General features: G+C 44.1%; 1 protein-coding gene across 1 annotated transcript in view; it reads left to right on the forward strand.

Annotated features, from left to right (window-relative positions):
• Window positions 1-2,535: 2,535 nt before the first annotated feature.
• The window catches only part of vash1 (vasohibin 1), a 35,523-nt gene continuing 20,147 nt past the window's right edge, over window positions 2,536-17,911 (forward strand). Inside the window, exons 1-5 of the mRNA XM_052145429.1 lie at window positions 2,536-3,618; window positions 5,141-5,229; window positions 9,282-9,338; window positions 10,099-10,173; window positions 11,554-11,935. Of these exons, the coding sequence (XP_052001389.1) occupies window positions 3,265-3,618; window positions 5,141-5,229; window positions 9,282-9,338; window positions 10,099-10,173; window positions 11,554-11,935 (957 nt within the window). The 5' untranslated portion in view covers window positions 2,536-3,264. The remainder of the gene's footprint in view (window positions 3,619-5,140; window positions 5,230-9,281; window positions 9,339-10,098; window positions 10,174-11,553; window positions 11,936-17,911) is intronic.

Raw genomic sequence — 17,911 nt, forward strand, 5'->3', positions numbered from 1 at the left:
TCCAAGAGATGAACGTAGTTTAGTGCAAAAGTGCAAATCAATCCCAGAACAACAGCAAAGAACCTTGTGAAGATGCTGGAGGAAACGGGTAGACAAGTATCTATATCTACAGCAAAATGAGTCCTGTATGAACATAACCTGGAATGCTGCTCAGCAAGGAAAAAGCCACTGCTCCAAAACCAAAAGCCCGATTACAGTTTGCAAGTGCACATGGGGACAAAGATCTTACTTTTTGGAGAAATGTACTCTGGTCTGATGAAACAAAAGTGTAACCGTTTGCCCATAATGACCATCGTTATGTTTGGAGGAAAAAGGGTGAGACTTGCAAGCTGAAGAACACCATCCCAACTGTGAAGCATGGGGGTGCAGCATCATGTTGTGGGGGTGCTTTGCTGCAGGAGGGACTGGTGCACTTCACAAAATAGATGGCATTATGAGGAAGGAAAATTATGTGGATATATTGATGCAACATCTCAAGACATCAGACAGACGGCATTCCGGGCCGCGTCATCAGAGCGTGCGCAAACCACCTGGCTGGTGTTTTTAAGGACATTTTCAACCTGTCCCTCTCCTTGTCTGTAGTCCCCACATGCTTCAAAACGTCCACCATTGTGCCTGTACAAAAGCAATCAAAAATAACTTGTTTAAATGACTGGCGTCCTGTTGCTTTGACCCCCTTCATAAGCAAATGTTTTGAGAGGCTAATCAGAGATTACATCTGCTCTGTGCTGCCCACCTCACTGGACTCATTGCAGTTTGCCTACCACAACAACCGCTCCACCGATGACACCATAGTGCCCTCCAAGCTTGATGAGAAACTCCGGGCTCTGGGCTTAAACAGCTCACTGTGCAGCTGGATCCTGGACTTCCTGTCAGGCAGACATCAGGTGGTTAGAATGGGCAGCAACATCTCCTCATCACTGACCCTCAACACTGGAGCCCTGCAGGGCTGTGTTCTCAGCCCACTCCTGTATTCCCTGTACACACATGTCTGTGTGGCAACACAGCTCCAATGCCATCATTAAGTTTGCTGACGATACGACGGTGATAGGTCTGATCACTGACAATGATGAAACAGCCTACAGAGAGGAGGTGCACACTCTGACATGCTGGTGTCAGGAGCACAACCTCTCCCTCAATGTCAGTAAGGCCAAGGAGCTTGTAGTGGACTTCTGGAAGAAAGACAGAGAACACAACCCCATCACCATTAATGGAGCACCGGTGGAGAGAGTCAGCAGTTTCAAGTTCCTCGGTGTCCACATTACTGAGGAACTCACATGGTCCGCTTCCCTCCCTCCAGGACATCTATACCAGGCGCTGTGTGAAAAAAGCTCGGAGGATCATCAGAGACTCCAGTCACCCGAGTCATGGTCTGTTCTCACTGCTACCATCAGGCAGGCGGTATCGCAGCATCAGGACCCGCACCAGCCGACTACATGACAGCTTCTGTAGCAATCAGACTTTTGAACACTTGATCTCTCACGATCAATATACATCAGCAATGCACTTTATTAATCTATTATCTCACACTGGACTGTCAAATATATTCTCCTCAATACAACTACTGTATATATATTTTTTATATACTCTTTATTTTTTATTTTTATTGTTTGTGTGTTTTGTTTACTGTACATTGTATATTATTGTGTTGTATAATTATGTGTACATTTGATATGTAAATTGTGTAAATATGTTGTTTATTGTAATTGGTATATGTCTCATCACTGTCATGACTGCTATGTTGCTCGGAACTGCACACAAGACTTTCACCTACTGTTGCACTTGTGTATATGGTCGTGTGACAATAAAGTGATTTGATTTGACAGGAAGTTAAAGCTCAGTTGCAAATGGGTCTTCCAAATGGACAATGACCCCAAGCATACCTCCAAGTTTGTGGCAAAATGGCTTAAGGACAACAAAGTCAAGATATTGGAGTGGCCATCACAAAGTCCTGACCCCGATAGATCATTTGTGGGCCGAACTGAAAAAGCATGTGCGAGCAAGGAGGCCTACAAACCTGACTCAGTTACAGCAGTTCTGTCTGGAGGAATGGGACACAATTCCAGCAACTTATTGTGAGAAGATTGTGGAAGGATCCCCAAAACATTTGACCCAAGTTAATCAATGTAAAGGCAATGCTACCAAATACTAACAAAGTGTGTGTCAACTTCTGACCCACTGGGAATGTGATGAAAGAAATAAAAGCTGAAATATTATTCTGATATTTCACATTCTATATATAGTTGTGATCCTAACTGACATAAGACAGGGAATGTTTTCTGCCATTAAATATAAGGAATTGTGAAAAACTGAGGTGTATGTAAACTTCTGACTTCAACTGTACATTTTATAGCATGTATTCTGTAATCTGTCATGGATTACATTTAAAAGTAACCCTCCCAACTCTGGATCCAGTTGACTCATTTACTAACGCCTTGCGATTCGGTTAGGCCGAATCATTCAAAGGAATCGGTTCACACAAACGATTTGTTCTCCATCCGGACAACACAATCAGCGTCATATAACGGATCTGTGAGTGTGTGATCAGACTGGGCGATGGCTCGGACCAACAACCAACACAATGGATCTGTATCTGGAAAACGAATGTATGGCGTTTTGTTGCATTTAACTACATGCGCGTAAAAGACATTAACCGGCACGTACGCGTTCGACAGCGGCATGCTGACGTCAGAGGAGCGTTCATTTGGGCGTCTTGATCCTCCCCAGATCCCTCGATTTAACGCGTCTCCGTGAGCGGATACTACATTGACATCTCTAGTGGAAGATGAAACGCTGTTTGTAATGTAGCAAGCAGAATTCGTTTGATACTGTAATGCTCCAAAGACCCTGATACTTTAGATATGCCATTTAGATTTTTGTGTTGAGTAAAAAAAGATTCGAATTTGAGAAAATACATTTTATTTTTCTGTTTTATATTTTGCATACTGTTCAATCTAGTATGGTGGTTTATATATGTTGACAGAGTTTTGGCTGGGGGCCAGTTTGTGTTTGGACACCCCAGCCACTCTCACTGTGTGTTGACATTTACATTTCATTCATTTGGAAGACACACTTTTATTTATACAGCTTATTGTACAATGATTTATTTATTTATTTTTTGCAATCAGAATGTGTTCCCTGGGAGTCCAATCCATGACCTTGGTTTGCCAGCATCATGCTGAGCTACAGGAACCCCTGTGAGAGTTTGTTTTGACCCATTGACTGTGTGTGTGTGTGTGTGTGTGTGTGTGTGTTTACGTTTCCATGCCAATGTCCTGCTGTGGGACGTCTTTCCATCATGGTTCCTCTTCTCCGAGGAGAATCATCCAGATTTCAGGCATCAGGACTTGTCTGAATCAGCCATGTGCCAGTTCATCATCTGTAGGTTTCAGGATGCTGCAGACAGCTGTGAGTTTGGAGGGAGTGGAGGAGAGAGATGAGGAACCGGAGGATGAAGGTGAAGATCTGAGGGATGGTGGGATTCCCTTCATCATTAATCGGGGTGGTCTGCCTGTGAACCAGGAGACATGGGAGCAGATGTGGAGGCATGTCGCCCGGATTCATCCAGATGGAGAGAAAGTGGGAAAGAGGATACGGGGAACCAGTGAGCTTCCCAAAGTATGACTACTGAGTTCTGCCTTTAACCCCTTTGTTTGAAGGAATAATTCACAAAAATCTTTTATAATATACTTTCATTTATTAGCCATTGCAAACCTTAAGACTTCTCAAAAAGGGGAAGGTGTGAAGCCTCTTCATGCAGCTCTTTTCCATACAATAACAATGCATAGTGACCATGTCTATCAAGCTCCAGAAAGCACAGAGTAACGCCATAAAAGTTCCATGTCATGCTCTGTTCCATGTCTTCTGTAGTCATACAACAGCTTTGTGTGAGAATCAGACCTAAATTTAACTTGTTATTCACTAAAAACGTCTTCCCGTCAAAGGTCTCGGTATCATTTATGGTCATTTTCAATACAAATATGGCTTTTAACGCATTGCACCAGCTTTGACGCCAAACGACATCAGTTTTTGTGTGTTGCAACCAAACGTGGAGTGCCTGTTCAGATATGTGGAATGGAGAATAAGATCTGAGCTGCAAATCAACTTCAATTTCTGTTCCTCACACTAAGTTATCATAGGACTTCAGGAGACTTGGGATATAGCACACGAGTTATACAGAGTACTTTAATGACACTTTTATGGGGTTTTTTGTTGTTGATGTTAGTCATCCATGATGTGTAGCATTTCATTTATTATTTTAAATAATTAAAAAGTGTTTTTAATCATTTATTGTTTATTATTATTTTTATAAAAAATATTGATTAAATTATTTGATAGATTTTTTATTCATTAGCATTTCATATATTATTTTAAATAATTACTAACGTTTATTAATAATCAGTCATATTTATTATTTATAATTTAAAAAATATATATTTATTACATTGTTTGATTGATTTTTTTATTCATTAGCATTTCATATATTATATTAAATAATTACTAATGTTTATTAATAATCAGTCATATTTATTATTTATTGTTTTTATAAAAATAATTTATCTTTACTTATTCATTAACATATTATGTATTATTTAAATAAATAAGGGGACAAGATATATTGATTTTAGTTGGGAATATATTATGAATTGCGTTGAAAATGACCATCTAACTGCTCATTATACCACTTATTACAAGACTACTTGCCAAATAAATAAATAAGGGGACATGAAATATTGATTTAAGTTGAAATGATTTTATTCACTTATTTTATGAACAAGATGCAAAGTAGGAAGGATGCCTCGCAATACCTGGATGACCAGTGAAGTATAACCATTAGATGCTTGATTGACCAATCAGAATCTAGTATTCTGAAGAGCCATGTAGTAAGAACAGTTGTTGTATAGAAAAGAGCTGGATAAAGATTATTTTTGTGTTTCAAAGAAAACATAACAGCTTACAGGTTTGGAACAGAATGAGGGTTAGTACATAATGACAGAATTTGTATTTTTGGTTGAACTATTCCTTTAAGAAAACATTTTTATATTGTGCACTGAAGAGGAACTATATGTATATAAATCTGAAAGTCTGCTGATGAATTGTCCTGGCTGTGCATCAGTCTAACTCTTCTTGAACTCCACAGATTTCAATACCAAGTGTGCCTACATTCCAGCCAAATGCCAGTATTGCCCAGCGCCTGGAAGCTATACAGAGATACATCAGGGACTTGCAGTATCCTTTTACACTGATCATGTGCTGCGGTTTCTGCACATGCTCAGTATACACACAGTTACAGTCTGATGGAAGTTGCACATTGTTATTATTGCATCCTAAGTAAACATTAAAGAGGTTAAACGAGACACAATGCAGTAGACTCACATGGACACTGCGGTCTGTGATAAAGCCTTCTAAATTCATCCCCTTAAAGGAATAGTTCATCCAAAAATGACCGCTTTGTCATTGTTTACTCATTTAATTCCACTTTGACCCACTGAAAAAACTGTCAAAACTCCATAAAAGACAGCAAGTAAAACCTGTCATCATACACAAACAACTACAACATTTGGTACATTTGGGTCTACTATTGATTTATTACCAAAATTGCTCTGGCTTATAGAAATAATGCTCACAGGGCAAGTCAACATGTAAGTGTTAACAATTGTGCCTCATCTTTGAATAGGTAGTCCCATTATATAATTACAAAATGTAAGGTATTGTTACAATAAATGAAACAGACATTTTTTAAATTTTGATTATATTTATCCTATTTTCTTAGAATTTAGAATGCCCAATTCCCACTACTTAGTAGGTCCTCGTGGTGGTGCGGTTACGCACCTCAATCGGGTGGCGGAGGACAAGTCTCAGTTGCCTCCACGTCTGAGACCGTCAATCCGCGCATCTTATCACGTGGAGACTCACAGCATGTGGAGGGTCATGCTATACTGCACAATCCACACACAACTCACCACACGCCCCATTGAGAGTGAGAACCACTAATCACCACCACGAGGAGGTTACCCCAAGTGACACTACCATCCCTAACAACCGGGCCAGTTTGGTTGCTTAGGAGACATGGCTGGAGTCACTCAGCACGCCCTGTATTCAAACTCACGACTCCAGGTGTGATAGTCAGCATCGATACTCGCTGAGATACACAGACCCTTGACTGATAAACATTTTAATCCAAACACTTATGCTTGAATAATTGAAACATGTTTTGTTGACAAATAAAAACTGTGCCTAAATTTAAAGTCATTTGTTTTAAGTAAATGTTTTTTAAATGAGTAAATTGGAACAGATAGTTAAGTAATCTAGACAAATAAGGTAAAATATAAGAGAGTTTTAATTTGTTTAGCCAGACTACCATTTGTCTTAGTTCATACTCATCATCATTGTTTTGATGACTTTAATATTATTCTAAAATGTGGACAATAGTAATAAAGAATGAGAAGGTATGTCTAAACTTCTGACTGGTAGTATATTGTTTCTGGGATTCCCCTTCTGTCACTCACTCGAAGTTGTGTCGATGTAGTGACACTAGGGGTCTCTCTTGAGAGCCTCGGTTACCTCATATCTTTGAGAAAAGGCCAGTGAGAATTGGCGAACAGAATTTGCATGCCCCTCCCCCAGACAGACAGGTATAAAAGGAGGGAAGCGTGTGTCTGTTCAGACAGATTTTTTCTTCGGAGCCGAGCGGTTGTGTTTCAGCGAGCTGAGTAAAGCCACTGCTGTTCCACTTACCTCTATAGAGCATACGCTTTTGGAGATACGGCGCATTTTCCACTGCTTTTCTGTTCTTCTGCACGCTAGTGCAAACAATGCCCCTGGGCACTTCGACAGCCCTTCTAAAAGAGTTTATACATCTGAAAGAATATATTTCTCTAAAAGAGTACACACATTGACGTTGAAAGTCTTTTTAAAGACGCATCTTTCTCAAGATGCCCTTCCGTCTTTGATGGCCCTTCCGTCTTTGACGGCCTCTTCTGACGGCCATGGCCGCTGCCTCACATGTCTGGGCAGCGATCACACTGAGGCAGCATTTGTGCATAGTTCATGTCATCACTGCGAGAACATGATTATGGCAACATTGCTGTCGCGTTTTCCTTTTTCCAGGGGAAAGCCACTCTAGCCACCCCCCATGTAGGTGGGTCCACCAGGCCAAGTTGTTAAAAGATCTGCACCTGGGTAGTCCTGATCCTGATGTTATTTATAAAAAATGTTTTGTGCAATTGGCAGACGCTTTTATCCAAAGCGACTTACAGTGCACTTATTGCAGGGACAATTCCCCCGGAGCAACCTGGAGTTAAGTGCCTTACTCAAGGACACAATGGTGGTGGCTGTGGGGATCGAACCAACAACCTTCTGCTTACCAGTTCAGTGCTTCAGCCCACTACACCACCACCACTCCTATCGTAATGTGCTGCAGGAATGCGCTCAGTGACCGACCTCACCCTCCATGCACTCGGAGAGGCGATGGCCACCCTAGTGGTCCAGGAACGCCACCTGTGGCTGAATCTGGTCGAGATGGGGGACTTCGACAAGGCTTGCTTTCTCAAAGCCCCCATCTCCCAGATCGGCCTATTCGGCGACACCGTTGAGGACTTTGCTCAACAGTTCTTGGCGGTGAAGAAACAGACTGAGGCCATCCAACACATCTTGCCCAGCCACGGCTCAAGATACCGCACCCCGTCTGCTCGAGGCGGGCATCCCCCTGTGGCGGTGAAACCACAGGCAGCTCTGCCCCAGCCCGGACCAAAACGGCTGAGGTGCCTGAGCACCAGGTCCCTGTGTGCACAAAGCAACTGTCGAGAGTGTGCTAGGATTAGCAAGTCATCGAGGTATTTGAGTATGCAAATGCCCACTTCCCTTAATGGGGCAAGATCTGCCTCTGCGACTAGTGAACCTGCAAGCGCTGCCCCAGGAGGAGGTAGACCCAGCCTTAGCGGATTGCATGCAGAGCTTTAGACGCTCTGAGCAGCACGTTTTGCCTGCCAGACCCAGGCCGTGCCCGCCCCCTTGCGGGTTCGAGCACACTCTACGAGGAGTGTGGCATCCTCGTGGGCACTGGCCAATTTTACAATCTACAGGTTGAGCTGGTCTCGTCCCATGTTTTGTCAGGTCCGAACAAGTAGAATTCGGTAATACGGAACAGCTGGCCAGGTTTATCACTTGCACATAGCGCCTTTTCCCTCTTCTGTGGCGAAGACGTGTGCTCTACTCCCCCAGTCAAGTTCACAAGTCATGGACCCTGGATGTCTTCCTCCCTAGCCCTCTGGTTCCGAATTCAGCAGAGTTCGCAGCCAGACCCACTGCAGGCTGTGCCCTGTAATGGAACAGGTGCTCCACAGGTAATGATTACTCCAGTAACCCCCTGTGATGTATTTTCTATGGTACGGTCCCCCTGCCGGTGGACCCGTGTCTCCCTTGAGTTCCCTCTGCCCCATATTGTAAGCCCATATTTGCCACATTTTAACCTCCCCTGCTTGGCAGGATGTGGTCTACGCCAGGTCTTTTCCCCCTGAAAGAATAGAATAGGAAAAGAACACCTTCCCTGATGCGTGTTATAGCGTTAGATGGTCCAAGCCGCATCTAACACTCTATAGAGAGAAAACAAAGAGAGAGAAAAGGCAGCGCCCATGCTAGTTATGTCGCTTCCCCCCCTCAGGGATGTGGGAAATTACATGATGTCTTTTGGGGTGTTGAGGAAGGTTACATGCGGTCTGATGCACCTGATATTTTTGCACGCAGCAGCTTGCTTGCACCTGCATCGGCAGTCCACGTAACACGGTTCAATTTTGTGGCGTTTTTAGATAGGGACACCTAGTGTCACTACATCAACACAACTTTGAGTGAGTGACAGAAGGAGAATGTCTTGGTTACTGTCGTAACCTCCGTTCCCTGAATAAAGGGAATGAGACATTGTGTCCCTCTTGCCACAACACTGTACTAGCCGCTGAAATGGCCGGGACCTCACTCTCGGCTCCTCAGCTCAAAACCTGTCTGAACAGATGCACGCTTCCCTCCTTTTATAACCGCATGTCCGGGGGAGGGGCATGCAAATTCTGTTCGCCAATTCTCATTGGCCTTTTCTCAAAGATAAGAGGTAACCGAGTCTCTCAAGAGAGTCCCCTAGTGTCACTACATCGACAAAACGTCTCGTTCCCTCCATCAGGGAATGGAGGTTACGACTGTAACCAAGACGTTTTTTTTCATTCATAGTTTAGTGTAGTTATTGATGTTGTGTTGTACATTATTTGTGTTGTGTACTTAACAGTATTTCTCAGATACAATCACACTGGAACACAGTTTTTTGAGATAAAGAAAACCAGGCCACTCACAGCGTAAGACCAAGTTTATCTTAAACTTTCACACTTGCATCAAAAGCTAAGCAATGTCACTGGCCAGTCGCAGAATGATGCTGTTTCCTGTGAATGGTATTTGGAAACAAAAGAAAACACTGAGCAGATGACACAGGAGACAGCAGAGGATGATGTCAATTTAATCATGACATCATATTTCATCTCAAGCATGCTCTTCACTCACACTTATGTCCACTTGATTAACAAGTACACTAACTTTTGAACAAACTTTATTAGGGGTGAAATTGTTTGGTGAGGTGGAAATGATGCTACAACTGCAATTATTGAAAAATGTATAAAATAATTTTCTCTCAATAAATATTGAAATATTTTTTTTATTTCTCTCTTTGTTTAGATGATCACAGTTCTAAAAATGTAATGTGTATATTTATAATGTATTTTCATAGTTTAATATTGAAAGTCTGGGTCTTAGACTAAAACAGTCAAATCTACATAAAACACATCTGAAAAGTGCCAAAAAATAAATGATGAAGGCCTGCTGAAAATTTTCCAAGTCAGTTTCAATGAAACCTTCTTATAACAAAAAGTAACATATTTAAAATCTGTTAATAAATAAATCAACCCCTTGGACATGAAAGTGCCTGAAGTTGAAGAACCCCCCATAAATGTTCTGCTGAAATGATTACAAATCTGTGAGAACAGTTATATAATTATCAGCACATACAGTATTCCATATACTATATTTCTTCACTCAATTCATTTCCTCCAATTTGTTCTTCAGATTAATGGACATTGCCAAGGAAATGACGAGAGAATCTCTACCAATCAAATGTTTGGAAGCTGTAATCCTCGGAATGTATCCTTCACTTCAGAGATCCTGATTTTAAAGTGTTAATCTTGAATAATGGATTTGTCACGAATGTAAGTTTTGTGTATGTTGTTGATGGTGCTCAAATCAAATTCAGAATCCATTTCAGTTTCAGGAATATTCTAGTGATGTTTGTGTAACTGTGGATGTCCTGGTGAAGTCCAGTATAAAGGGCTCAGACAGATCTGTGAAGCGTATTGACTGTTGTGTTCAGAGTTTCTCTGTGGTTGACTAGACATCAATCTGGTGTAGTCACCATTAATGTCCTGTGTCCCGACAGACTTAAAGTGAAGATGACTTATTCTGATAATTAGTCATATGTTTAGATTGATTCCTGTAAATGAAGGAACTGTCATCATTTTGATGCAGACACATTGTAGCTCTCACAGACCCATTAATAGAACAGAAAGAACTGTACCTAATTGTACAAATGCATTGAAAATGTACATAATTGTACAAATGACAGAACAAAGAGTGTTTTGTTGTTGTTGTTCTAATAAATATATGCTCTTATTTTATTGACTGCATCTGACAAAGTGATTTAAATGAATAGCTTACAAAAATAAATCTACTCACTTTTTTGGTGAAATCTGACAAATGGATTTCAAATTTCAGAATCATTCACTCATGATTTTCATTCTGTAATCTGACATATTTCCAAGGATATTAAGCGAAGAAATGTAGTAAAGGACATTTTATCCATTAGGAATTGTTTAGCTGGTCTCATGAAGACAGCACCTTACAAACGTGAGTTGAATGCTTTACCATCACCCAAAGCTGTGTGAATATGTATGTTGTTTGTGATACAAGTGTTGAACTGAGGTTGGCTAATGTGCTAAAGCTAATGGCAACACATCGCATGTGTTTGAAACGTCACTTCCATCAGCTGTTAAATGGCAAACACTTCTGTGTAAAAACATTTCGTGTTCCATTTAGGACGATATTACTCTTTGAAAATTCGTACTCTATGACTGAGTGCATATATTATAATTGACTATAGACTCTAGTGCATCATTTAGGACTCATCTCTGGTGCGGTAGGTAGTGAAAAGTGGAGTTGAAATAAAAGAGGTATTCGTGACATCAGCTAAAAAGGAAAGTTGTCTCCGAGGTGGAGCAAGTTAATACAGTACACAAAGATTATGTAACTATTTTTTCTTTAGAACAGAGAGCATATACTATGAAAGAAAATAGGGTAAATGTTGTTGACTTTGTAGGTGAAAAGTGCCATTTTTGTTTTCAAACTGTTTTCAGAACACTCCCCCATTATTCAATGGTTGGACAACTAGATGGACATACCGGTTGTCCTCCACCAAACACATATCACTGACAATATGACTGTTGACCCTTAACCCCATTAACTGGTCAGTTACCTCACCAACAGCATGCCGACTGTGGAGCGTTTTCCTCTCAGCTTTAAGACGCAGTTCTCAGGGAGTCATTTCCGTCACATTGTGCTGGGCGTTCACAGCGGCGGGCGCTTCGGCGCTCTCGGAATCAGTCGCCGTGAGGACCTGATGTTCAAACCGCCGGAGTACAAAACGCTGTCTGACCTCTTGCAGGAGTTCCACGTGGCCTATCAGGGCTACTGGCACACACTGAGCAAGGTGAAGATCGGTCATTATGTGTCACATGACCCTCACAGTGTGGAGCAGATCGAGTGGAAGCATTCAGTGCTGGACGTGGACAAACTGTCCAGAGAACAGCTGAAGAAAGAGCTGGAGAGACACACTCGCGATATGAGACTGAAGGTAACGCATGAGATGCTTACAATAACAAAACATGCTTTGTTTTGTCAAGTGTTGGGTGTCATTTCATTCCAAAGTAATTTGTTACTGTAATCTAATTTCATTTTTAGTCAAAAGTTAAACACATTACATTTTAAATTCTTGAAATCAGATTACAGTTACTGAATATCACTTTTTTTTACCAACCTGGTCTCATAGAATCTCTCATAGACATCAGTGATGTCTGGCTAGCACCGGCTGTAGTTTGTTGTCATCCCTCTGTGACATGTAGCAGTGGAGTCCGACACCAAGAAGGAACAGAGCTGGATCTGGCCGGCTCTGGTAACCTCAGGATATGAATCTGGATGAGACAGGGACACAAATAGAATAATATTAGCGTAGATGCCATTCAATTTATTGCAAAGTTACAGATTATGTGAAATGTTTCTGAGAAATGTTTCTGGTTCCGGCACACCTAACTAAAGCAGCCTAATTGTGCTTTAAATATTTTTGAGGAAATAATGTTTATGAATGGTTTTTGAAAAAACTAAATTTTTAAGTCATTGAAATAAGGTAATATAACACATAATAAATATTTGTCCACAAGACTTTTTAGAACTGGATCTTGTAGCCTAGAGTTTTTGCTACAAAATGATGTGAAAACATCCTGATCACAAAACAATATAGTAATTGAACTTTTGTAAGACACGTTTAGTGTTGAAAGGTCATATGCGAGGAGGTGTGAACGATCATGAATATTGAGGTAATTTTCACCTGAAGAGACAAAAGACGCCTCCCCTGGGCCTATCAATGAGGAATGTGACAGAAAGAGAATGAATGTGAGGAGACTTAATGATCAAAATCAAGTTTTAAGTTAAAATAAGTAATCTGACTATATATTTTCTTTACATAAAGACTTTACTTAATTTTATACCTACCCTACCATTTAAAAGAAGTCTCTTCTGCTCACCAAGACTGGATTTATTTGATTCAAAATACAGTAAAAACATTGATATTCTGATGCTTTTTACAATTTAAAAGAACCGTTTTCAAATGTAACTAAAACTTGCTTATTAGGATATATTTCAAATGTCAATACTCTGAATCCTGGCTGGCAAGTCTGGAAACAGTCCCACTAGTAAAATATGTACATGTTTATATAAAATAGCATGTCAACTAATGAAAACGTCTCGGGTTATGACTATAACCCTTGTTCCCTGAGAAGGGAACGAGACACTGCGTCGTTGAAAACGACTCTTTGGGGAACGCTCCTTAGCGTGCGCCTCTGAAGTATGAATGAAACTATTCCAATCTTGATTGGTGTTGCGTCATGACGTAACATGTGACGGCATAACCGGATGCATAAAAGTGACGCCGCACACATACACATTAGCCTAGCGATGAAGCAAGCCGCTCTCAGGCCTTGAGGGCGTGGCAGGACGACGCAGTGTCTCGCTCCCTTCAGGGAACAAGGGTTATAGTCATAACCCGAGACGCTCCTTCCGAGGAACTCGCGACTGCGCCGTTGAAAACGACTCTTTGGGGAACGAATGCCCACTAGGCCACGCACCGAAAAAAGGCCTGCCCTAGAGTGAAACTGAACTCAGGCACTCAGCTAGGACGAGAGCACACGTGTGCCAGGCGTACTAGGGAGGTGCAGACTGTAAAACCTGATGAAAGTGTGCGGGGTAGCCCAACCGGCTGCCTCACAGATCTCCTGGAGGGGTACTCCCGATAAGAGAGCCCTAGAGGACGCCATGCCTCTAGTTGAATGAGCCCTCACGGCCAAAGGTGAAGGCAAATTGTGCACCTTGTAGGCCGAGATAATAGCCTGAACAATCCAATTACTAATGGTTTGTTTCGAGGCAGGGAGCCCCTTCTTAGGTGACCCAAAACACACTAACAGTTGGTCCGACCTCCTCCAAGAAGAGGACCTCTCGAGGTAAGCGCCAAAGCTCTGACAGGGCAGAGCAAATGGAGCCTCTCTTCTTCTGCCGACACATGAGGTGGAGGATGAAAAGCCTGCAGGACCGTAGACCGTGCCGTGTTAGACGGCACCTTAGGCACATAGCCAGGTCTCGGGTGTAAAATGGCTTTAACTCCACCAGGGGCAAACTCCAAGCAAGCTGGCGTCACTGCCAGGGCTTGAAGATCACCCACCCTCTTTAGAGAGGTAATAGCTAAGAGAAAAGCCATCTTGAACGTCAGGTCCTTGGGTGAAGCCGACTGAAGGGGTTCGAAGGAGGCCAGGGATAACCCTTCGAGAACCACCGCCAGGTCCCAGGCAGGAACCCTGGACCTGGTTGTCGGTCTCATCCTCCATGTACCACGGAGAAAACGAATGACCAGCTGGTGCCTCCCCAGAGGCCCATCACTCAGTGGTGCATGGAACGTCGAAATGGCAGCCACGTACACCTTAAGTGTGGAAGGGAGAGACCCACAGAGAAACGATCTTGAAGAAACTCCAGAACTGAAGCCACCGGGCAGTTAACTGGATCTACTTCATGTTCTCTACACCAAGTGGAGAACACATTCCACTTGAGGCCATATAATCTCCTAGTAGACGGAGCCCTAGAGCTAAGTATGGTTTCAACCACCCCGCTGATAGACCAGCATTTAGGTACTGAACCCCCTCAGGGGCCAGACCCACAGTTTCCACAACTCTGGACGAGGGTGGAAGACTGTGCCCCCGCCTGAGACAACAGATCCCTCCTCAGAGGAATCTGCCATGGCGGAGCTATCAGGAGTGAAATTATGTCTGAGAACCATACTGGGCCGGCCACATGGGGGCAACCAGAAGTAGACTGATGCCCTCTTGGCGGACCCTTTCCAGGACTCCCGGAGCAGAGCGATCAGGGGAAACGCATACAGGCGAAGCCTCGGCCAAGCCTGTACCATGGCGCCCAACCCCAGTGGGGCTGGATGTGAGAGGGAGAACCAAAGTGGACAGTGGGACGCCTCGAGACGCTAACAGATCCACTTCTGATGGTCCAAATTTGTCCCATATCAACTTCACCACCTCTGGATGAAGTCTCCATTCCCCGGCCTCAGCCCCTGCCTCGACAGGATGTCTGCTCCCTGATTCTGAACCCCGGAATATACATTGCTCTGATAGACAGTATTTTCCCTTGGGACCAAAGAATTATCTGATGCGCCAGTCTGCACAGAGGGCGCGATCTGAGTCCTCCTTGTCGGTTCAGATAAGCTACCACTGATGTATTGTCCGAACGCACTAGGACATGGTAACCTTTGATGTCTGGAAGGAAGCTCCTCAGAGCCCTGAACACAGCCAACATCTCTAGACAGTTTATGTGCCAAGAATGATGATGGTCCTGCCACAGACCCCTGGCAAAGCTGCCGTCCATGACCAGGCTCCAGCCAGTGAGGGAGGCGTCTGTCGAAACGGTTTTCCGGCGACATGACGCTCCCAACACTGGCCCTTGGGACAGGAACCAAGGTTTCTTCCATATTAGCAGAGAACGAAGGCACCTGCGCGCTACTCTGATTATACTGAAATGGATTCCCGCTGGGGAAAACCCCTTGGCTTTCAGCCACCACTGGAGGGGCCTCATGTGTAGAAGGCCCAACGGTACAATGTTGGATGCCGCTGCCATGAGGCCCAGCAGTCTTTGAAATTGCTTTACAGTGATGGCCTGGCCTAGCTTTAACCCGGACACCATCGCAATAAGGGACTCGATACGTGCAGGAGACATGCGTGCCTGCATCGTAACAGAGTTCCACACAACGCCCAGAAACGTTGTGCACTGGGATGGTTGTAACACACTCTTTTTTGTGTTGAGTCTCAACCCCAAACTTCGAATGTGGCCAAGAACGACATCTCGATGCTGAACCGCCATTTCTCGAGACTGGGCCAGAATGAGCCAGTCGTCGATAAAATTCAGTATGCGGATGCCCTGAAGTCTCAGAGGAGCAGGAGCTGCATCCATACATTTGGTGAATGTGCGGGAGAGAGTGCTAGGCCGAACGGAAGAACCCGATATTGGTAAGCTTCACCAAAGCTGAACCTCAGGAACCTCCTGTGACATGGAAGGATGGGTACATAAAAATAGGCGTCTTTTAGATCTATCGTGACAAACCAGTCCTCAGATCTGATCTGACTCACGATGACAGGAATGGTAAGCATTTTGAACCTGAACCTCCTCAAAGGCCGGTTCAAAACTCTGAGATCTAAAATCGGCCTCAACCCCCCATCCTTTTTTTTTTTTTTTTTTGGAACTATAATGTACCGGCTGTAAAGACCGGACTCCCTGTCTGAATGAGGAACACGCTCTATGGCCTCCTTCAACAGCAGAGATTGCACTTCTTGTTCCATCACCTGAGCCTGCTCCGAACCACTGTAGTCTGCACCACCCCAGAGAATTTGGGGGCGGTGCCCGAACTGCAGTTTGTACCCTGATTTTATTATATGCAGGACCCATGCAGATATGTTGGGAAGATGATTCCATGCCTCTACAAAATCTACTACGGGAACCAGCCTCTCGAGGCTGGTCTCGGTGTTTTTCGAGCACTGTTCTCGACTTCCTGAAGCGAGATACCGGCAGGATTTAGTCGATACAGTCCTTGTGACCACAATTGATGTGTGTTTTTATTTTTTGACGCGAACGGCACGGTATGCGTTCGCTGGAAATTGATGTGGCCCGAGCGTCAGAGACGGCGGAACCGACACCGATTTCCTGAGGACTCCGCTGCAGAGCAACCTCGGTTGCTCTGCAGCGGGGACAGCCCTCCGAGGTTCTACCACCTCGGTAGGACCTCTTCCCCGAAGCTTCCACTAAGGGAACCAGCCTCTCGAGGCTGGTCTCGGGTGTTTTTCAAGCACTGTTCTCGACTTCCTGAAGCGAAAGACCGGCAGGATTTAGTCGATACGGTTTCTGTGACCACCATTGATGCTTGTTTTTTATTTTTTGACAAGAACGGCACGGTGTGCGTTCGCTGGAAATTGATGTGGCCCGAAGCGTCAGAGACGGCGGGAACCGACACCGATTGTGTGCGGCCATGTAAGCCCTACTTATTAAAGCAGATGTATCTCTGCAGGGCTTACTAGGCAGCGCCGGGGTTTTAGCCCATATACCGTGCCCCCAAAACGTAATCAAACACTGGGGCTGGAGATACGGGACGAATGCGGTTTACCCCACGATCTCGTTTTAGATATCTTTGTGGAGATCGGGAAAAAACGGCAAACCCCGGCGCTGAGTTTGTGATCTGTGCCGCAGGAAACGCACGTCTAATTTGCTTTCAACTTGCGTTCCCTGCTCATTTTGTGGCCAGCTGATATTCAGTCTGGCCACGGCACGCCACAACCTCAATCAGCTCCTCATAAGCTTGGCCAAAAACTGGCGTGCTTGGCTCACGGTCGTCCGCGATCGATGCTGAGCATATCCACTTCCTCGGAAGCAGTGAGCTCAAGCAAGGGGACCTGATCATGGGCAGAAGAAGCCGCGATGCGGGCTTCTGCACCACTCACAGTAGGCTCGGGATCCTCAAACGAAGAATGAGAACGTGCCGCAGCAGTCTCATTCTCATCTGCAAAATCCGCTGCGAACCCCGCGATTTCAATCGCCGCTGCCTCAACAGACGCGGGACCAAAACCGTGGGGAACGCGAGCCTGACCGTGCTCATCGAAGCACGCCAACCGGAGCGCAGCACTCTCATGGGTAGTGCTTCACAACTTTCACAGGCAGATCCCTCGAGAGCTGCCTGTGCGTGCTGTGCTCCCAAACAGTTCACACATAAAGCGTGCGTGTCCCTACCCGTAATGAAACGAGGGCAGGGGTGCACGCACTTCTTGAACTGTTCGGTGGCCATAATATTTTTAAATCAGACAAACAACACCAAATAAGACAAACAATTTCAACATAGAGCTTTGCTGAAGAGCGAAAGCTAATGTGTATGTGTGCCGGCGTCACTTTTATGCATCCGGTTATGCCGTCACATGTTACGTCATGACGCAACACCAATCAAGATTGGAATAGTTTCATT

The sequence above is a fragment of the Xyrauchen texanus genome, chromosome 16, assembly GCF_025860055.1.
Source record: "Xyrauchen texanus isolate HMW12.3.18 chromosome 16, RBS_HiC_50CHRs, whole genome shotgun sequence".
NCBI lineage: Eukaryota > Metazoa > Chordata > Actinopteri > Cypriniformes > Catostomidae > Xyrauchen > Xyrauchen texanus.